The sequence below is a fragment of the Ilyonectria robusta genome (assembly GCF_021365365.1).
Source record: "Ilyonectria robusta strain PMI_751 chromosome Unknown BGZ61scaffold_4, whole genome shotgun sequence".
Classification (NCBI taxonomy): Eukaryota; Fungi; Ascomycota; class Sordariomycetes; order Hypocreales; family Nectriaceae; genus Ilyonectria; species Ilyonectria robusta.
This window is the reverse complement of record NW_025764438.1, coordinates 776,981-798,925: the sequence shown is the minus strand read 5'-3', so window position 1 is coordinate 798,925 and position 21,945 is coordinate 776,981. Positions and strand designations below refer to the sequence as shown.

Genomic DNA, 21,945 nt, shown 5'->3' with positions numbered 1-21,945 from the left:
AGCGCTGCCGAAATTTCTGGAGACGTGCGAAACAACGGTGCATCTCATCAGCCTCACGATCCTTGAATTCAGCTCCCCGGCATCGACCACCGCCGCCATTGAGGACTCTGCCGTCGCCAGGTGCATCACCGTCTCGAGTACTCGCCTTCCCCCCGTCGACCGCCAACATGTTCGCCCTTTCCGAGGAGTCCAAGGTGCGCATACCTTGAGCACGAAGCTGGTTTTGAGATTGAAGATTCGAGGTGCTAACGGCCTCTAGGAGCGCATCGCTAAGCTCATCGACATCTCCCGCGTCGCCATCCACTAGTATGTTTGATGCTCCCGTCCCATCTGCGCCATTCCCTCTTGCTGACTTGTCCCTCAGTGGCTACCTTCCCCTGATCCTCTACCTCGGTATGAACGCACTCGAATAACGACAGCATCTCGTCGAGACGACAGCACTAACTCGAGACCAGGCTACACCCGCAGCGACCCCCGACCCTCCGTCATCCGGTATGCCTCTTGTCCTCATGCTGGTCCTCATGCTGGTCCTCATGCTGGTCCTCATGCTGGCAGCTAGCTCATGTCCAGGCGTTGTATGACATGCCGCTAACTCTGCCCGTTTCTAGCCTCCTCTCTCCCCTCTCTTAACGTGGAGAATCGACAATGCGACGGACCATCTAGTGTACATTATCTTGAGGGAAGATCTGAGCAGGGGCAGCTCCACCAGCATTCATGGCGTTGGGATATCATGTGGTAATGGATGGCCGGGAATCCGACGCATGCTTGGGCGGGGTTGGCTGTATTGGAACGAATGACTGTATCATCACGCAAAATAAAGCAAAGCTAAAATGCACGTCTAAAATGACAAAAGCCACTCATAATTCTTTACACCTGCTCCTCGTCCGATTCGTCCGTTTATGTCCCCAAGTCGGCTACATGAAATGGTCTCGGCCAACTACGGCAGCGTGTCCGTGTGACGTCGGCGCCGGAAGCTCGGTGCTGGAAGCTCGGTGCTAGTTCACCACGGGACAGGGCTCCGATAAAATTCGAGACGGCCGACTTCAACCACGTCGGCCATTGCGCGCCGAGTTCTCTTCTCTCTTCCTGTTCCGATCACACGATGTGACAAAAGCTGCAATCCCATCTGTACTTTATGCCCGACCTCAACCATGCGGGTCTCTCCCCCGCCGTTATCGAGTCCCTCGCCGGCCTCAGCGCCGGCACCGTCGCCACCTTAGTCGTCCACCCGCTGGACATTGTCAAGACTCGCATGCAAAGTACGCAACTCCCCGCGGCTGGATGCATTTCCAGATGGACTTGTAGGGACTGACGATGGATTCCGTGTAGTCTACCGCAACTCAATGCCCTCGGCAGTCCGTCCCACGACCGTCTCGCTGCTGCGCTCGCTGACGGCCAACCCGCACCCGCTCGCCTCGCTGTACCGCGGCCTGACGCCGAACCTCGTCGGGAACGCCTCAAGCTGGGCGTCCTTCTTCTTCTTCAAGTCGCGCTTCGAGCGTGCTCTCGCCGCGTACCAGGGCCGCCCGCGCCCGTCGCCCGGTGACTACTTCGCCGCGAGCGCTCTGGCCGGCGCGTCGACTGCCGTGCTGACGAATCCGGTCTGGGTGCTCAAGACACGCATGGTGTCGTCGGATCGTCATGCTGTCGGCGCGTATCCGTCCATGTTGGCCGGCGCTCGCACTATCCTCGCTACCGAGGGCCCGCGCGGCTTCTACCGCGGCCTCGCCGTCTCTCTCATCGGCGTGTCGCATGGCGCCGTGCAGTTCGCCGTGTATGAGCCGGCCAAGCGGTGGTACTTCAATCGCCGGCATAACCTATACGGCATTGACGAGAGCGCGCCCATGAAGCCCGAGGCCACCGTCGCACTGTCGAGCGCGGCCAAGCTGGTCGCCGGCGCCGTGACGTACCCGTACCAAGTGCTACGGAGCCGGCTGCAGAACTACGAGGCGGAAGCGAGGTTCGGGCGCGGGTTCCGCGGCGTGGTAGCGAGGATCTGGATTGAGGAGGGACTACGAGGCTTCTATCGCGGCCTGGTTCCCGGCGTGGTGAGAGTGATGCCGGCGACATGGGTGACGTTTTTGGTTTATGAGAACGTCAAGTACTATCTGCCGCGGTGGATTGCTTAGGGGGACTGGCTAAACGGCGCAGACAAGACATGTTTAATGAATTCTACGTCGGGATCATGGCTGGTTGGTGTTCTTGGTATAGAAGGGCGATACATGACGGCTCTCGAGGTCGGCCCATTAGACGCGATACAGGAACTTGATTTCTCTCTAATCTCACTATTGAGTGTTATGATACCCTTGGCTGGTTATGGCACCATCATGAATAGCTTTTTATTGTTCACCAAGTCAGTTACTCTCCAACTGTTGGCTCAACATCGCCACTATTCACAATCTATTACTATCCAGTCCCCTTCACAAGCTCGCCATACTTCAATCTTCAATCACCACTGCCGGCACCTAGTTCCGCTGCCTCCTGCCTCGCTTTCTCGGCGCACACGTCGCATTCGCTTTGTTCGACGTAAAGGGTGGCATCGACCTTGGTTTCTACGCACAGGTGGATCCGACTGGCCTGTTTATGCTGGCACACGATCGTCTGGATGCTCTCGCCAACCCTCCTCTGGCAATTCTCGCAGTCGAGCCGAATGACAGTAGTTTTGCACATCTCTTCGCGCTGAGAGTTGGTCGGATATTGTAGTGTGTATGGTATCGACGTACAGTGTTGGAGCTTTTGGTTGTGAGAACCGGCGGGAGGGACTCGGAGCTATTTATGGGCCTCGGTCAATGGTGATTCATGTCATATCGTAGGATCATCGGCTGCTGTGGGTGACATTGTGTTACTTCCCAGGCTCTCACCAGTCACTATCGTCGTCGGCGTTTCCTCGTCACCACCCTTACACAGCCAAGTCAGGTGTCAACTGCCCGAGAAACCATAGGGGATACACAAGTCTCGATATGTTTTCACTCGTGCGGGGTCATTCAGCTGCATATAATCATTTCTATGTTTTCCAAGTGTATTTCGAAAGTATCAACCCAGAACGTCCGCTCTCAACTATGAATCGCAGGGCTTGGCCTCTCTACATACCACTTCCCGAGACCTCTTAGTCCCGCCCAGCGACAGTATTGAGGAAGCCATATTTACTTCGTTGCCTTGTTCTTGGTGTCATTGATACAATTGTCGCAGTTATCCTCCGGCACATCCATCGCCATTTGGTACCCTCGGATACGACACAAGTCAATCCAACCGGGTTCTTTCGTCTTTGCATCCACACACGTGATAATCTTCGTCTCGATATCCACCACGCACTTGCACTTCCGGCAAGTCGATATCACGGTCGTTTCTGTGCACATTTTGAAGGATGTGACTCTTGTTGAACAGTTTGGTATGGGTGGTAGTCGTAGAAGTTTGGGGAAATGGGAGTAAGAAGGGTGGCTGGTGGTTGAATTTATACTTCTCGTTCCAGAGTGAACACCCCGTGGTGTTCTGGTCACAGTCGTCGGGTTGTTGCGTTGTTCATGATCGGTAAATAGTGAACCTCTATTCAAAGAAGTAACCCACGTTGGATATTCAACTTGAATGACGAAACCATTTGTAGATCTAATCATCACGTTTCGGAAAGCAACTTGAACAAGAGACGTAAATCAAATCTCAAGATCTCATCAGGTGAAATCCATATTAACTTCACAACCTCACACAGGGCAGGCGTAGCAGTGATAAAAATCATCGTGGTGCAACTGCAGCTACCCTACACCAAAACACCGTAACCTCGGCAATCCATGATGACCAAGGACGAAGACACGGCATCAAATATCAACACAACTCAATGATCCCCAGCCATTGGACCGGGATAGTTCAACACAATCAATGCAAACTAACCCTGACGCATGGGAACATGCGCTTTGGTTGTTCGGCAGTGAAGAGTCAATTCCCTCGTTGCCGTGTTCACCGAACACCATCATGGTTCACGACACAGACACAAGAAATAACAACAAAACAACCCCCGAAACGTCAGGTCCTCTCAAGGCATGATTTCACAAAGTACTCCCAATTGAGATACCGGACCGTACCCTGGATCTCGAGACAGATACTTTCCCACTTCCGAGCCCGGAGTTTTCTTCACATGTCCGCCGCAGCACCGGAACAACCAACATTCGTTATTCTCATCGCGAAACCGGCGAACCTGTCACTGCAAAATTCTCATTGACTGCTTGCTAATCCGTAGACAACACTTACAAACCCGTCGAAAGCCGGTCGGCCGGATCTCAATTGCTCTCCCGGAGACGAAAACCAACCGGGGAATCACACCACAGATGGAACGACACCAAGATCTCTTCCGGTCTCGCCCGTTGATCGCGATCTCCGTCGAACAGCCAAAACCCTTCAAGTCTCAAGTCCAAGCGTTGGCACAGGCAAAGGTACAGGCACGAGCACGAGCACAAGCAAGAGAACCCATCACATCACATCACAAAACACACGCGGGCAAGCGTTCCGCACAGTCCCCGTTCCCGTCCCCGGGAACCAGGTACTCCAGGAAGAACGAGTGCCAGGGCAAGGACTCTAGTCTGTAGTTTGAGCCCGGGACAAGACAAGGCCATGAAAATATCATCCTGGCCCTGTCTGTCACCCGGGGTAAAACAGCGCATCGGTTGACTTCCTTCCAACAAACCCCAGAGAGGCCGGTATTGTCGGTCTTATTCTTCGCCCTTCGCCAACCGCGCGGGCGTTCAAGGGCCCCGCGCAATGCACACGCCGACCTGAGGCCCTTTCTTCCACTTCCCGCCCCAGGCTTAGACGAGAATCAGTCCATTCCCACTGTTAAGAATTGCGAGGGGAGTGATGGAGAAGAAGGCAGCAGGGACCGCCCGTCGCGGCGCGTGCGGTCGGGACCCGTCGTTGAAAAAAATCCGGAACGGAGGCCCCTGCAAAACTAGACGGCAGTATCGCACACGAGCTCTCACAGGTGAAGATTCTCTTTACTTCTTCGCCTTTGGCCGACGCTCTCGCAGCCCGCCGAACTGAGCCCTAAGTTGCCCACTTTGCTACTGCAGAGAGGCGATCTCCGAAGACTCGGCGGCAATGGTCACGGCAAGGCTGTCGAAGGGTAGTAATGGTTTTGCGACATGTTGTAAATGCCCCCCTTGGAGGATCATCGCGTCCTGCAAGTGCGCGGCGAGAACTCTCTACGCCGCATCGGTTCGGCTCAGACCCGTGGAGGATCCCACGTAATGCATGTCATGCGGGTGGATGGAGTAAGCATCGACTTCGACGACTGCTCTAGAATAGGCACAGGCCTCCAGGGCGGACTCTGAAAAGTGACAGGAAACACCTTAACGCGACGTGCCTCTGGGATGCATGCAATGTGATTGAATCCTCTTACCTCAAACTGAGAAGGATCTCCACTAAGCCTGAATTTCATGTTAAATTCTGTGACGGGATGCAACGAACCCGGTCCTACAGGCAATCGTGAAAGACTCCAGGGTTGAGGCGAAGTATCATTGTAGAGGAGTATGTGGGAGAGGAACCTAGAAACGGCCTGGGGGTTGGAGGGTATCGTGGTGGTGAGGGACCCGTAGCGTCCCGATCGATGACAGGCTCTGAGAAAGCAAGCATGATCGAGCGGGACCCGAAGGACCCCCAAGGCTCGATTCATCGCATCCTCTACGCCTAATGGCCCAAAGAAGAAAACAGAAACGAGCATGGAGTCGTCTCCAGTCCCGAAAACAGTTGGCCCCCTGGCGGCCGCGTGCAGTGGGCGTGCAGTGGGCGGATGATCGACCCCAAATGAAGGATTGCGGCCGACGACCTCAAAGGGTAGAGCTTGCGAATTGAGGGCGGGACGAGCCGACGCTGACGCACCAGGGCGTTGGGTATTGGACTCCCCAGACCTAGAATCCCACCAGCTGGGACGCTTCGCCCTGCTCGCTTCACCCTGCGTGCTTCACCCTGCAAGCTCGCTTTCCCCCCAATAGACTAGGGGAGCTCAGGCCTGGGTTTGTGGGCGTCCCTCAAGGCGATCCGGGAGGGTGTACTGGACGAGTAAGAGCTGCAACAACAAGGCGAGGAAACAACTGATGGAGAGCGAGGTAAGAGTTGGGGAGGGGGGGAGGCCTGGTCGGCCAAGCAAGGGAGCCAGGGCTCAAGATGACCGTGGACTGCCAGGGGTTTGGGAATCGGGAAACTCATCGAGGTTGCAAGAGACAAGAGGAGACATCCACACAGCTGAATCTCGACGCAGGGGAGATGTGACCAAGTCGATTCGCCCGACTGCTGGGTCGATCCTCGGCGCGATGTCACCTCGACACCTGGCTCACCTGGCCCAACACCCTGGTTCGATGGACCCCACGACTGCCACCCACTCCAGCCTTCGCCAAACGTCACCAGAGAGAGGGTTGCCATCCGCACCGCCACGCGCCACACCGCATCCAAGAGGATGGCAATCGGCGATAGCACTCGCCAATGATAGGGGCGCAGAACCGAGGAGGAGCCGACGACTCACAAGAGCCGGAGGTGTTCGTGGCTAGCTGGCTTGCTGGTCTGCGAGTGGCCCACCCAATTTGGACCAGGGAGACTGCCAACAACCCCTTGCGTCCCGCGTAGCCTGGCGGTCATCAGCGGGCTCGAGTGAACGTCCATCTTGCAGACGGCAACGCAAATGGGTGGTCCATTGCGGCCGATGGATCTCGGGCACTCCTTTCAATGCTAGCCTCCTTTTCGACGCTCCAGGCCTTCTCTGGTCGTATCTCACAAAAACAACGGCTGCAACTCTCAGGGTCTGGAACTGATGATCTTGGGATAGGGGGTGGACTTTCGGGGGCGGTTTCAGTGTTCGTATTGCGAGATGATGTCGAGAAATGCTGAGTAAGAAGAGATGATAGGGCCAGCCCGCCAAACGTAGGTCGCGGCGGCGCATAGTGGTTGTCGTTGCCGTCGTCGTCGTTGTCGGAGAGAGAGAGAGAGGTCAACCCAGGGCCGCATCTGGACGGTGTATGTCGTCTCTGGTGTTTGGGTGACCTCAGTTTCGTTACCATGGCCCCGGGATTTCGGGAGCGCTTGCTGTCCTATCGCGGAGCTTGCCCTGGCTGCCGTGTTACCCTGGCCGTGGTGTTTACCCTGGAGAGAGGGAGGGGTGGTGATGGTGGCACGCCCCGGTCCCAGGACTGTCAATTTTTGCTTTCCTCGATATCCAGGCTCTGGGAAAAGATCAAGATCGGCGGCGTCTCTCGTCCAGCGACACGGGGTACAGAAGCCACAGACCGTGTCTCGGGACCGAGGCCCATTGCTACACCCCGCCTGGTAGCATCCCAGCGCATGAGGAAATATGAGAAATGACGAAACGAGCGCTGTACGTATCGTAAGGGAGGGTTGGATTAGGATAGAAGTTGAGCAGTGTTGTGGTACGGGGGTAGGGGAGGGAACCCCACGAGAGGAGAGGAAAGTAGAGGAGAAGAGAGAAGAGAGAAAAGATAGAAGTGGTATAAGACGAGATGACGGCGGATAGAGGACGTGCACTGGACAAATGATCCCTGGAGGGAGCCATTCCATTCTGGCTGGACTTGCGACGGGACAAATGCACGATTTGGAGGAGGAGAGGGTCGTGATCGGGGCGATGGTAGGGATGGCGTCGCCGGGGGACGATTCCGTTCGGGAAGGCCATGACCCGTCAGATTGTGGAGGTTGCCGCAACTAGGTGCAGCCATAGTGCGGGCATAGTGTGGCATAGTGTGGCAGAGGCATAATGTGGCATGGCGTAGCAGGGTGTGGCAGAGTGAGGCGTCGGTGAGCCAGATGGATGGGCCTACGAGTAGATGGGGCGAGATGAGGGAGGGAGGGTGTATCTCACGCAAACAACGCACAGGTGGTGTTTATGGGGGGATGAGGGAGCATTCTGGCCACAGGTGCTGCAGGCTACAAGGATCAAGTCTATGGGTTTGCGACATTGTCATTAAGTTAGAGAGTCTGGGCAGCATCAGAAATAGGTACACATCCTCAAGGGAGTACGTCTATAATTATCACGCAGCTGGACTGTGCTGACTTCCTAGGACGAAGAGGAAAGTAGGTACCTAAGTGGCAAAGCATACCGCCAAGGATACGGAGTAGGTAGGTAGCTGCACGCATTTGATTGACCCTTGTGACCCGTACGTACAGTAGTGGGAGGGTGTTGATGATGACGACCAGGGACACGGGAGGGAAGGGGAAACTGAGATCTGACAGCTGGATTGTGCGATCGAGATGGGGATGAGATGGCCGAGATGCCCGCGACCGACCAGTGGGATGGCCATCGAGCGCCTAGACCGACGTCTGTGTGGCCCGCAGGCGTGTCGCGCTGAGCGAGGCGAGTCCGTACCTGAAATCTGTCACATATCTTATACGCCAGCGCGGGCTAATATGCGAGGAGGAGTATCTACTGCTCCTGAGGGGCCCAGAGGCTGCGCCTGCGTCTGCTCGCGCTTGAATGACGGGTGCCAAGTGCCAGCCATGCTGCTGGGCCGAGATGTGCACGGTCTGTGTGTTTACAGTAGTTCATTGCGGCCAGCGATCCAATCCGTGGCGGTGGACCGCAGTCTCGGGCCATTTCTCTCCCGCCTCAAATGGTGGCGGCGGCATGAAGCGTGCGGATGGATGACAGATGGCCCGCGATGTGGCAGCTGAACCGCTGTCTTAGGTGCAGTAGCAGCTACCTAGGTAGGTAGGTAGGGCACGCAAGGAGGGCGCTCTGTGGCTCAACCGCGGGGGTGCTAAGGCGTCTGGGCTCTCTCAAACGCCCCCAGCTCCATATGTCTCTCTTCGAACCAGCCAATGTCCACGCCACGATGCATCGATCACCACCAGCTGTGCGCTCGGACGCTGCAGCCCATCTGCCTGGGTTTCCAAGATGGGCTTGCCCTGCGGGTTTGTTTGCTTGCTTTCTTTCTTTCTTTGGTCGAGGGGCCCTGGCCGTTATTGGATCGAAGCGGCGATGCAACATCGTGATGCGCATTAGGCAAGCCACGACTACTGCAGGCGGCAAGTCCCGGGGCCGCGGTTTGGCATTACGAGGCACGGGAAGATTGCAGCAAATGGGGAAACGGGACGAAGGGCCTGGATTGCGACGCCGCATTATTTCGTATGCATTTTAGCCCAATCTGTTTCCGTCCCGCGACGCAGCAACTTCGAGACCCGAGACCCTTGCACGAACCGCCTCCGACTTGAGATGCGGCTGCAGCTTCTGGCACGGCACGCAAGCCTTCTCTCACGAAACCCCAGATTCCAATTTCGATACGGCCAGCGTTGCATTGGGATGGAGTTGAATACTAATCAAATGATCAACCCGCCCGCACAAGGCCTAGCCCATTGAACCGTGGGCCCGCACCTCCGCATACTAGGTGGGAGCAAACTTCATTGTCGAAACTAGCTATTGGCAGTACCCAACGCCATCGAGTCGAGACATGGACCGCCAGCTCAGCCCGATGGGCCTATCGATGGTCCTGTATCACCGCTCCTCGTCCTCTGATTCATCAAGTTCCTCAGTCCTCGTAATCGAAATTGGTGGTGGCGGGCGTGTGTCACTCGAGACCTTTGCTATCTCTGCTTTGCTGAGGTGACTGGTCGTCAGAATGACATGGACGAAGCAATGCCACGCCCATCCCAATAGCTTGGCGAGTAAAAGCAAGGATGCGCTGACACCCCGCCCAAGCGCCTCTCGGTCGTTTTGGCCTCAATCAGTCCAGAAACAACCACAGGCACACCAACTGCCAGTTACGCCACCCACTTCGACCAGCCGGCACCGGTTTTGTGTCTCTGGTTGCCTCTCCCCCGGATACCTGTAAAGACCAAGCCCAAGAGGGGCAGGGCGTTTAGCTCCCGTGCTCCCGCTCTTCCCAGTGACACGGCGGCGGTGGCCTCCGAAAAAATAAATAAATAAAAATAAAAAATAAGAAAAACTATACCTGTTAACGGGAGGGGGGCAAGTCAAAACGGCCGGAGCCCAAAAAGCAAAAAGCAGCAGCGGGCAGCGCCGCGTCTCCGACAATCTGCCCCAGAATTAGCCGTGTGCCCGTCGTTGTCTTCCCGCCCGTGGTCGCGGCGCCGGCGCGACGCTGAATCCGGGATCCAGGTCAGAGCCAAGCCGATGATCGGTCGGGAACTACTACGTAGCATCGAAATTACGAACCGTGACCTCTTTGTCAGCGGAACGAGACCGAGCACGGGGCTAGACTAGGATACAAAAGGCACTGATACATGTTGCCGCTTAACACCTCTTAGTCCCTTTCGTAGCATTCCTGCGTCAAGCTGAACAAAACCCTGGCTTAGCAAATACGACCTGTTATCACCGGTGCGGGATCTCATCTGAAAAATCTCTGCGGCGGGCCGGTCTGTGGGGGGGACAGCGAGGCAAGATGATGGGTTGCAACCCAAAATGGCGACCCGAGTTTGCGCGTAGAGCCGGGGGGGGAAGACGCCCAAAAAAGAGGACCAGGACCTCCGTGGGAGATGGGGTTGCGCCTAGGGCGGGCAATGTGACTTGGTGGGAGGCAAGGGACGAGGGTTTGATTTGCGGTGCAGCGTTGGTTGTGTCTGAGGTGGGAACCGGAAATATGACAGATCGATTATCGTGGGGGGGAAGATTCAGGTTGAGACGACAAGAGCCAAGACAACAGGGCCTGAACCAACCACACTGCGGAGTGCTACGTAGTAGCTTCGACTTATACCGACCTAGACGTGGGTCTAACAGGCCGAGATACATGATATATTGATGGAGGCAAGACGATCGGCGATCCTTGATCAAACCCAAACAGGCCCAGACTCATGGGCGCCTGGTAATAGCCACTTGGGTCAAGCAAATTACGGGAGGTCTCAAATCTAGACAAGCATTGTTGGATCGGTCTTGGATGCGGTATGGTGGGTAGGAGAGGATTGCATCACCAGATTGCATCACTGGCCGGGCGGCCAACCAACTATCGAACATGACAACACACGCCCACACTGCTGGGCTTTACTGACGTCTGTCCCCCCCTCCCAAAGTACTATCCCAGACCCCGCAAAGAGATCACACAGACACTTACACCACACGACTCGATGCAAGATCAGCCACTGGATCCTTCCCGCCGGAGACTTCCCTCCTTGCTCCCTTGCTTCGATCCTGCAGTACACACTCTGACGAAGTGGAGGTGACAAGAACGAACTGGTCACTCGTTTCGGGCGTAGGCAGAGGAGGCGGGGACACATGTAAGACCAGTCAACGGTTTGCCCCCTCATCCTTGGGGCTGCAAGGTACAGTGCGAGATAACGATGGTGTGGGCGAAATCTGAGTCTGGACACCGATAGATGCGCTCGTCAACCACGGCCCCGGGGCGAATCCGCGCATCTGGTAATGTTCCTCCCAGGGTTACATGTGGTGTCCGGACTAGGCAGACCTAGATGCCGATCGCAGGTTTTTAGGGGGGGGGAGGGAGGAGGGGAAGGGTTCCGTACACAGTAGGTGACATTACCAACTGGCTGGTCTAACAGGGGGCACACGGCGTCACAAAGCAAGGCGAGGCGGAAGCGAGGCGAGGCGAGGCGGAGGGTAGCGCGATGCTACACCCACGCGCAAGTTTGTCCGTAGTATCGCAAGCCACCAACATAGTAGCCGTGCTAACTGTACAGGAATGGACATGGGGGATGGGGGGACATTCGCATTAGGGGAGACAAGAACGGAGGCAAGAGCGGAGGCAAGACCGCCCACGTTGCACAACTCAATGCCGCCTTATCTGATTCGATATCCATTACCTCAAGGCTTCGTCAGTGTATACGCGTTCTGTGCTATGATCCTATTATCCTGTTGCCCCCCCCCCCCCCTACTTAACACACAACTCCTCTTCTGTGTGGGAACCTTTCCCCCATCTCTCCGTCTAACGAAAGGTGAACCCCCATCCTTATACACTAGACCACCCCTTGCACAGTCCAGTACGTACTATTATGTATCGCCCTATGCTTGTGGATGGACGGAGCACCACCAATCGTAACCCTGGTCGCTTCCCCCCAACCATAACCACACCTTCGGGAGCTCTCCCTCCTGTATCAAGCGCTGCCACACACACGCTGCCCCCGGCCTGTGTTCTCTCTTTCAGCAACCACAGCTTGTTTCGCCCGGTTAAACTGTTCGCGCATTTGACGTTGTCGCCATCGCCCTCCAAATGATCCCTCCATTCGGTACAGAAGCCGTAAGCCGTAAGCCATCCCGTTGGTGCCGCGCCTTGCGCTTCCCTCGCCTCGGTACGTGGCGCGCGACGGCACTAACAATCCTCGCTCCCCGACGGCCACTAAGCCGGGACAAGCGCCGTCCGGTGGCCACCCCCTACACCTTGGTCGCATAGCGCGCTGCGTTCACCACACCAATGTACGCTGAAGATCGTCATCGTAGGCGGCTGAACTTGCTCAGGGCTCCATGGGCTAGTGAGAGGGGGAAAGGAGCAAATGGGGATTTGACCCAGCGCTGCGGTCCGCACTGACCCGATAGCGGCCTCGGCCTTACGGCGTCGGTGGTCAAGCTCCCTGGACTGCCCCGAGTTGGGCCCAAGTTTCTGGCTCTGGCACTGAACCTAGCGGCATAACTAAAACCGCCCACTGGCCACTGGTTGGCTGGGATCGCTCGTGGTCGTCTAGGTGCTGTCGCCGCGGCGGCGCTCCGTAGGGAAAAGCTAAGGGCACCTGATGTTCCCTGCTGAGCTCGCCCAGCGAGTCCAGCGAGTCCAGTAAAAGCCTTCTGTGGGCCACACCCTCATGCTCCCAGCGCACCCTCCGCACCCTCCGGCTCGTCCCTCTAACGGCAACTCGTAGCGGGGGGTGCAATGGCTACCCACTGCGTAGTGGCGCAGGCAGCGTCGTCTAGGGCCTGGGACCCCTATATTTGGGCTTACAACGGTTCCGCGGCATGACCAACACCGCGCCCGCCAACGTTCTTGTAAGTGGTGCTCGGTACGTACCTAGATTGCGCAGTCAGTGCTTACCCGACACGACGGTTCGAGGTACCAGCGGCGGGAGGCACCACGCCGGCTTGTCGACTCCCGCCAATCCTCAGTCTCCCACCAAATGCCGACGTTTGGCTAACCTCGCCAGTTCGTCACCCCTTGCGCCGCCGGGGCCAGCAATTGCCCCAGCCGTGGGCGCCGTCGACGGCCGGCGTCCACCACACTGACGGTGGACCGCCGGGTAGCAAGCATTTGACTTTGACAGGCGCCGGGCATACGCATACGGGACGGATCGTGGAGACCGCGGAACCGGAGAGATATTTCCCCTACGTAGTACTACGTCGTCGTAGCGGGCGCGAGGGACGCCCTGACCGGAGAGAGTCCATTCTCGGGCTCGCGGTAACGAGTCACTCTAGACGGCGCGGAACCAGACCCAGAATCCCGCGCGCCGTCGGCAGTTTGCTCGACCGGCGTCGCGCTAAAGCCGGTCCGAGAGACAAGTTAGCCGGGGGAGTGTGGTGTGTTCTCGGGTAGGGCGAGTAAAACGTGGTTGCGAGAGAAGATTACACAGTAAAATGCGAGAGGATGTGAAAGCGATGACAAGGGGATGTGATGTGAGAGAATAGAACACAGAAGAGCAAGGAGAGGGCAACTAACCGTCGCGGCAAGTAACGGAGCATGTGTGTCATGGAGCCGTGGAGTCGTGGAGTCATCTCTGCTTGCCTGGCTGTATGTGTGCCTCCCTGCTGCCGCCTTCTGGTCTGACTATTGCTTCGGGAACTCCATCGGCCGGGTCTCGCCCCCAAGGCTGATCCAACAGGTGGATTCTGTGGCTCTTGTTAGCATTTGGCATTTTCAGGTACCTTGCATATTCATCGTCATTATGGAGTTGGAGACTTGGTGTGCATTTCCTCTCTCCTTCGACCAGGACAGGGTGGAGGGAGGGGCTGAGGAGGACTTTGGCCAGGCACCACTCAGGCGCATGGCACAGCACTGCATAGCACAAGGGAGATATTTCGGGTAGCTGCAGAGCATTGCAGCGTTTGATGACATGGGACGACCAGTGGCCACCATTGAGCAATAAGCATCCTCCATCATCAAGCATCAAGCATCAAATATTAAGCGTCAAGCGTCAAGCGTCAAGCGTCAAGCAACCAGCAACCAGTATCAAGCAGGCGTTCCTGCTTCTTCCTTCTTCCCCTGCATGTGCCTGCGTCAGGTCCAGCGCCATCCAGCAGTCCCCTCCAGCGAATCCCAGATCCAGCCGACCACGGGCCCGCAGATCAGACTAGGAAGGCCACGAGACGGGAAAGGCAGAAGAAGCAAAAAATAGAGGGAAAAAAAATCGAAACAAGGAGCAAAAAAAGCACCAAGCATCCAAGCGAGAAGTGGGGTGACGGGCTGAGTCTGATATCATGTGAAGGTGTGTATGAGTCTGAAGCACAGTTGCTGCCTCGGGTGTTGGCGGGCATCAGACAGGTGGGCGTGTCCCTCTGGATTGGGAATTTCGCCTTGCCCTGCCCATTTGTCTGTGCATTTGCGGCGGAAGTTAGAGGGGGGCGTGTGCTGCATCGCATGCATTTCACGGCATGGGGACAAAATTCGGGGTTTTTTCTGAGGCCCTCGCTCTCAGCGATGTGAGCCAATTCGCCGTCGCCATTGGCTTCGCCGCACCCGGACTTGGACGACAGGGGCCAATATCCCCACACAGCCGTGCTGTTAGTCACGCGTTTGCATTGATGATGAAGCTGGCCATCGGGATTGGCGAATTGGGCTGATGGGAGGGGAACACCCTTTTTTCTTCTTAGTGGTCGACTCCGGACTCGGGACGAAATGGGAAGCATCGATATCCTCGTTGAGCGTTGAGCCGTGATGTGGACATGCTCCATCTGGGCCGACGCAGGCCCACGTATTCGTACTTTTCCCGTTTCGTCAACGGCCAGCGGCAACTGAAAGCGGGCTTTTGGGGGCAATGCGAGAAAGCCGGCAGGAAGCAGCATCGTATTACATGGCATTGGCCGACAATTCGCATTCGGTCTTGTTGGTCACCCTCAGTCCTGCCATCGTCGTCCACTCCCTCTCTGCCCTCAGGCTCCCCACAACTCCAGCCTCCAGTCACCCAACAATCTCCAATTTCGCCTCCAACCCCGTCTTGTAACGGCTCCATCCATCCACACGAAGTGCCCGTCGCCCACAGCCGGTCAGCAAGCATCTCATACACACCCCTCCCGGGTTTCCCGTCACCGGCTGCAATACATGCCATGCCCTCCGACTTGCCCTTGGCACGAAAACAAAGTCTGGGGCCATCGCGTGGTAAACGGAGACTTGGTAGCATGATGCGCATCCCGTTGAATTCCTCAAGTCCGCCACGCTCGTCCGTGCCGGTGCCGCAACTCCGTGTGCTGTGCTTTGGACGGGGCTGTAATTCCCGCCCGCAGCCTCAGAGAATTAAACGGGTTGTCTTGGTGGCAGTCATGAGCCACCAGTCCGTGGCTTCTCTTTGATCAAGGTAACTGCGTGCCTTGCATGATGTCGAAGAAGCTTCACACCAGCCTTGCGTCCGGCTGAGACAGGATCGCGCCATGCCCAAAATTATTACCGGAACCCGAAGAATCGCCGGCCACGAGACCCTAAAAGATTTTTTTCCTCTTCGTGATGCTAGCGGATCGAATGATCGGGATGAGAAGACCATACAATGCCACGATAACGGGTTGGGGAGCTTCTGGAAGAAAACCCGGGTTTTTGGTGCGTGGCCGGATCCGTAGTCCCCGTAGTCCCCGTACTGCCCCCGTCGTCCCCGGAACCGTCGTCCACCGGCGGAGCCCACTGCCCCCTGGAATCAAGAGACCCTGTCTGCCACTCAGTTTGCTTGCCATGTTGCCAACGCCGCCTCGTGGCACGGCATTCCACTCTTAGCCGTTGGCAACGGCCTAGCTGGAGATCGGCCTCTTTCTGAAATGCCTTGGCCTCAAAAAATCGCCCATCCTCATCACAGGTACGGCTGGAATTGGAGGGAAGACATGGGATTTTCATTTCCAAGGGTCTCCAAGTGCCTGGGACCATGTACCTGGTTCGCACCGCCAAGTGGGACACCCAATCAGCCGGGGGATCGCCCTTCACCCAGACCTCTGGGAACTCTCTTCCTCGCCGACCGGGGGCTGAAGCCCACTAGGCCTTTTTTGCGGCCCCCCCAAGCCATGATTACATCCCCCTCCTTCATCAGCTTGCGCCTGGGGCTGCGTGTTGTAGGGCAAACATTTTCGTTCCAGGGGCAAATACGGGTTCGATTCCCGCCAAGCGACCTGATTATGAGGTCCCCGTTGTTGGCCCAAGTGGCTCAGTGGCCCTGTGGTTGTGAGATCCTGTGACGGATTGCCAGGAACCCCAGGAGATGATGGGCGGATGAATCAGCGCGCCTCGAAGGGCTCACTCCCCTACATAGTAAACAGCCATGGGGATATCTGTTTTCTCGTCTCGATATGCGTCCTGGTGATCTTGTCCTCTCATTGTCCCTTCTCACCCACCAAGGTTCATCCAACCCGCCCCGGGCTGTCTACATACATAGTAGCATCCCTAGGTATGTAGTAGATGCCTGGTCGGCGTTTGAGAAGCCGATGACCCCTAGTCTCCCGCCGGGCGCGCGCAGTAGCATGGGAGATTCGCGGCAGTCAGAGCAGAGGGCGTTTAAACTCCGCGCCCCCGCTTCCTCATTACCGCCCTAGCCTCGCCCCTGGTCAGTCCAGACCAGGGGCTTGACCAGGGCCGTGACCAGCTCGCCCAGCTCTCCCATTTGTTTGCCCAAATTTGGCAATCACCACTTGAGACGCCTCATCACATTTCGCTCACGCCGCGAACCCACACGCCCCCATCGGCTTGCCCATCACTCTGTGGCTGCCTCTAATGGAGTGGCATAGCGTATGTGACCAAACTGGTGACCTAGGCTTGTTCTCTGCGCGAACTTTCTCCCAACCCGACGGCGTTATCGCCGATGGAAAATTTATGTTGGTGTCGTCCAGGCACTGGCGTCCTGGCGTCCTGGCGTCCTGGCGTTGAGGGTGGAGGACGCCGTGCATTATCGATGCCAATTGGCGAGGGCTCGCCTTGTCTGCTCTGCGATACTTGCAACAGATGAGGCGTCGCCGCTATGGTCTGGAGGCGCCCCGACACGGGTAGCTCAAGTAGCCCTGTCCATCTTCCGTGAGGCGGCTGCAGTGCGCCTCGAATGCCTTACCACGGTACCGGGTCGTCCTCGAACTTTCCTAGTGGGAGCCAACCTTCAACCTCCAACCCCCAAGTCGTATCATCGGAATTAGGAGTCACTTCGAGCATCCAGGCCGATTCGCCTTGACGTCCAGTATCAGAAGGTAAGGCTGGAGTGCAGATCGGGGCACACCATGTTCTCGGCGATGCTCATCTCGAAACCTGCATCCTAGATCGGAAAGACCCTCAGAGGCAGGCAAGGACCGGACCACTGCCGCACATGTGACCTGGGATCATCCAACTCCACCATTTGTGATAGATCAAGTCAGCGCCTTGGCGACTTCTTCGCAGACGCGATTTTGCGATAGCCTTGGGAGCTGAGATGGGTGTGAGAGCTCCACGAGGCGAGAGGAGAGAAAGCGTGAGCATATTCGGTAGTTTTTACTCCAAAGGGGAGAGGATGCACACATCTTGGCTTGGACCTGGGGGTATGGGACCTTGAACCTTGAGTCGCATCCTCAATGTAGTCATGGATCCACTGCGAGATGCTGGAATGCTGGATGACCAGAACAGAATCGAGATTTTGATGCGTCGAGACCCGCGACGTGATCCACGACTGCCAATGGTTCTCTTAGAAGTGGAAATCGTCGACTGGATGCGGTTTGATGTTGGGATGATACATCACATTTGTGTATTATTGTAGGGAGGGTGGCTTTAGCCCAGAAGATGACACCCACCCCTCCCTCACACCCAAGCATGAACCCTGGGCAACTTGGACGCCTCGCTAATTCCCATCTTTTCTCACTTGCCATCGGCCGAGAAAACAACACCGTCTCCGTCAGGAGACTCCGTTATGAATTGAATATGCACGTTGCCATCCGTCAATGAAACCGTGTCCCGTGATACCGCGATGATGCCGGAGAGCTGAGACGCCGAGACCAGGGCCCCCCGGATCTGGGTTCGTGCCCGACGATATTCGGGAACGAACAGCTCCGTTGTCTTTGACTTTAATAATGGCGGCCTAATTATCCCACACAGGCGAGCACAAATATGATAGATTCTGTCATTCAGGAGGAGATAACTCGGGGGGGGAGGGGGGCGTGGTGATCTGTGCGAGTGTTGCTGTTATAGGAGGAGTGAGGCTCGTAGCGACCCAGCGCCTCGCCGTTAGAGCGTCTCCATATGGTTAACCAAGACTACTGTTGTCCCGCATTGTCCGCCAGTCCATCGGCAAGCGCCACAAGCTCACTAACGCCGGCCGTTGTGAATCGGAAAACGGTTGACTGGCGACGTGATGGCGACAACTGGCGGGGTTTGTCCGGGCTCTGGGGATCTTTTTCATCGTATCCATAGTACGAGCGTTGGAGTCTCTTTGACATGGCCAAATGAGACAGCAAACCGCCTGGGGAAACGCATCCCGGCATTGACGCTCAGAAAAGAAACGGCCCGTAGGTCGAACGGGACGGCAGAGCCGTCGTGGCGGAGGGGAAAGCCCGCCTGTCTCTTGGCTGGCGTTGGAGCCACAAGGCGGCGGACGGGTCAGCGCCAGGCCTCCTCTCAGGGTTGTGAACCTAGGTAGGTACCTGTATGGAACAAACTGGGAGAGATACGTACCTTGGTAGAGAGTGGAGAGGTCGTTTAGATGCGCGGACCCCCACACTTCTCTCACAACATCCCGCTGATATGGAAGTTGACGGGAGGACAGCCTGGGCTTATTAGACGCGGCACTATGAAGCGCAGAGTACTAGATGATGGGGGCTGCTAAGATATGGGTCATCCTGTCGAGAAAGTTGATTCGATTCTGAAAATGTGACTATCATATTGTCAGCATCCCTTGCCTTACGTCTCAGACAGCTAGGTGGCGCACAGTTCATCTGAGGCAGCCCGCCACCAGTGACTCAACCCTCAACTCCCAAGCGCCGACCCTTCATCCTGGGTATTTGCTGGAACGGGGTTGGTATCTTGCTGTGAGTCGCACGTTGACAGCTACGGGTTTTGTAAGAGCCAGAGTAACCGTGGCCATCAGTTACCGGTGCTTGGGAGCTGGTGGGCGGCGACATTGCGTGCATAGTGTCGTGCTCGTGCTCTCTTTTGGGAAAGGAGCCTACGATTGGTCCGCATCAAAAGGCACAAGAAAGCCATCTCGAATCTGTGATTGAACAAATCGGAGATGCATGATCCTAGCTCGTGGGCCGTGGGCACAAAACGGGCCACCCCCTGGTAGCTGGCTTTCCTCTGGAAACCCGAGACGACACGCCCTGTGGCTGAGGCACACCCACCGTTATTCCACGCCCCCCGGCCCCGGCAGACCTGAGAGCGGCGTCCACTGTGAGGAGGCTATTTGGCAGCCATGGGTTGTCAGATGGCCAAGTCCCAAATTATCGATATGCCGCCTGCAGCGAAGAGCCTGGCAGATGGCAGACGGCCGATGACAGATGGCATATATCAGAGGCAAAGGTGGAGGTCGGGTATTGGCCGGGCAGAAACATGACGGCGTCGAGAGGCTACGAGAGGCCACGAGGGCCACCCATTGGAAAGCTGGTCCTGGTTGTCTGCGCATTGACAGACGTCCGAGCTCGGGATTGGGACGATTGCCAGGACTGACGAGTCGGACGAAGCTGAAGCATGTTTCTAAAGATGGCGGCGGCTGGGCTCGGGTGGCAGAATCCGTTTAATTGTCCAGAGCCGGCGCCAACTCTGTTGCAAGCGTTCGATGGACTAGGTACGTACGTAGTAAGGCTTTGGAGGTTTGGGAGTGAGGAAACAAAGTATGGGGCCTGAGACAACGAGACAAGTACGCTAGTGCGAAACAGGGAACGCCTCTTCCCTCCCTCGAGTTAACTACGACGTACTCCGTAGTAAGAGATTCCGGTAGGGTTTAGTACGACGATGGCGTTTATCCTGGGTCCAGTGACTCCAGCAGGCAGTGGCAGGAGCGAAGGGCGGATGGAAATGCGGCGCTGTCAGTGCTGCCAGCTGCCAGGACGGGAGAACGGGAGAGCGCGTGCACATTGTGGCAGGAACCCACGGCCCCTCCTTAGCTAGCAGTGTTTGCTAAGAGCTATCTCCTATAGCCTAGCCACAACGGCGGCAGGAAGCATGATGTCTTGCTTTGGGAGGCGAGGGTGCGTCGAGTGTTGCGGAGCCATCAGCCATCATCAGCCACCGGCCAGTAAGCCGACAAACCACCAACAAGTCCAGCTCCGGTACAATGCTCGACCGTTTCGTCCCCTGATAAACTGAACCCAGCTGCTGTAAGGAGTCGGGCACTTCAGACGAACCAGACGCCTCTGTCAACGCTTCCCCTCTCTGGAAGTTGAAGCGGACAACGCCTCGATGGGAGGATGGGAGGATTGGGGGGCGACTCCACGACGATCCACCGCCCTACAGACGACAACAAGCTGGAGAGCCGAGGGCGAAGGGCCAAGTAAGGCGGTCGACCGGCGGATACGCAAGGGAGCCGACTGCTGCCGCGGGTCTTTCCAGAACCACTATGGCGAGCATTACTACTCAGCGGCGGCATAAACACAGCACAGCACAGTACGGTGCCAGGCAAAGCTCAACTGCCGCACAACGCCGGGCGTCGGGCCCGCAATGGCAACCAGCAGGGTCTGTCTGTTGCGGAAGCCGCCGTCATCTCGTGGACAACGGGACAGCGCCAAACCAAGGGCCGGCGCCGTCGAGCGGGACCCAAATCGGCTGGCTTTGTGGTGGAGGCGACCCCCGTGCCAGCTGACGACGGCGTTGTCGCCGCCGCGATTGTGCCAGTGAATGAGGCAGCCTGCGGGAAACCTCTACCGCAGAGGCGTTGAGGGGCTGCGCTACGATTCGCATCAGCGCCGAGCAGCAGCGAGACATGCTATCAGACAGGTGCATCGACTCAAGACAACGTTGCCGGCCAGAGAGACCAAAATGGATCCCCAGCTGAACCTGGCCCTCGCGCTTCGTCGCAAACTCCCCCAATGATACGGATACTGCCGTCGAGTTGCTGCCGGCAGCAACAACCGGCAGCCACAGCCGGCTCCAAGCCCAACTCAACACCGGTCTCGTCCGGGCTGAACGAGGCCTGCTGGGAGAGCAGAAAAAAATTCGAGATTGGATACCAGGCCCAGGGATTCCCCCGGCTGGCTTTCGACCATCACTTAGTCTGCATCCACGCCCCCTCCACCTTTGCCCAAGCTCCAAGCTCCCAGCACCGGCGCCTCTTTTAGCGTCTCAAGACCCTTGTCGCGATCCCGCGTCTCAATGCCACACCCACGTCCCTAAACTCGACTTCACGTCTGGCTTGGAAAAGAAAGCATCTCCAAAAATGAGACCTGATAGGAACCGGCCTCACAAGACCGCAGAAGCAAAGAGACTGGGGGCATTTGGGCAGTGTCTGTTTGAGTCCTCGTCACTGGTGTTTCATTCGACTTTCGCCTCCGCCTCCGCCTTTGCCTCCAGCCAGCGGCCGCCGTCTGCGGCGCCGCAAACACGGGAGCTTAAGCACCAAGCTGGAGAGAGAGCAGTATTCCAGAGAGGGACTTTCCGGGGAAGAGACCCCTTGTTGGGATCCCCAAGTGTCTCATCTGCGGCTACGAGTTGCCAGACGACGACCTGCTATCAAAAAGACAGACACCATACGCCCAGTACGTCGCAGTCCAGTCTAGACAGAGAAAAGACTAGACAAGGGTCAGCTTGTCGAACCCCCTCCCCCCTCCCACCCTCCCCCAAAGGTGACATCCTGGCTCCCCTCCTTTGATCACCTCGCAGCGACCCAGAAACCCCATCCTGACCCTGGTCTTGCCGTCCTAGACTAGGTGGGCATCCC

The 21,945-nt window shown here is 56.9% G+C and overlaps 5 protein-coding genes across 5 annotated transcripts; 3 read left to right on the top strand and 2 right to left on the bottom strand.

The window, feature by feature from the left end:
* Positions 1–167: 167 nt before the first annotated feature.
* On the top strand, positions 168–2,129 carry BGZ61DRAFT_344647 (mitochondrial carrier domain-containing protein; the record flags this gene model as incomplete). The annotated part of the gene is made up of 6 exons (XM_046239723.1): positions 168–194; positions 260–306; positions 365–393; positions 456–484; positions 1,115–1,259; positions 1,330–2,129. The coding sequence occupies 6 exons, from the start codon at positions 168–170 to the stop codon at positions 2,127–2,129; spliced, it is 1,077 nt and encodes a 358-aa protein (XP_046108298.1).
* Positions 2,130–5,115: 2,986 nt separating this feature from the next.
* On the bottom strand, positions 5,116–5,890 carry BGZ61DRAFT_161226 (uncharacterized protein). The gene has a single exon (XM_046237469.1). It carries the CDS (start codon positions 5,702–5,704, stop codon positions 5,207–5,209), a length of 498 nt encoding a protein of 165 aa, XP_046108297.1. The 5' UTR covers positions 5,705–5,890; the 3' UTR covers positions 5,116–5,206.
* On the top strand, positions 5,891–6,676 carry BGZ61DRAFT_161225 (uncharacterized protein). Its single transcript, XM_046237468.1, has one exon. The coding sequence runs from the start codon at positions 6,078–6,080 to the stop codon at positions 6,525–6,527; it is 450 nt and encodes a 149-aa protein (XP_046108296.1). The 5' UTR covers positions 5,891–6,077; the 3' UTR covers positions 6,528–6,676.
* A 12,587-nt stretch (positions 6,677–19,263) lies between these two features.
* Positions 19,264–20,038, bottom strand: BGZ61DRAFT_444704 (uncharacterized protein). The gene has a single exon (XM_046244995.1). The coding sequence runs from the start codon at positions 19,693–19,695 to the stop codon at positions 19,417–19,419; it is 279 nt and encodes a 92-aa protein (XP_046108295.1). The 5' UTR covers positions 19,696–20,038; the 3' UTR covers positions 19,264–19,416.
* Positions 19,761–20,871, top strand: BGZ61DRAFT_474181 (uncharacterized protein; the record flags this gene model as incomplete). The annotated part of the gene is made up of 3 exons (XM_046248549.1): positions 19,761–19,861; positions 20,210–20,341; positions 20,385–20,871. The coding sequence occupies 3 exons, from the start codon at positions 19,761–19,763 to the stop codon at positions 20,869–20,871; spliced, it is 720 nt and encodes a 239-aa protein (XP_046108294.1).
* Between the last annotated feature and the right edge of the window lie 1,074 nt (positions 20,872–21,945).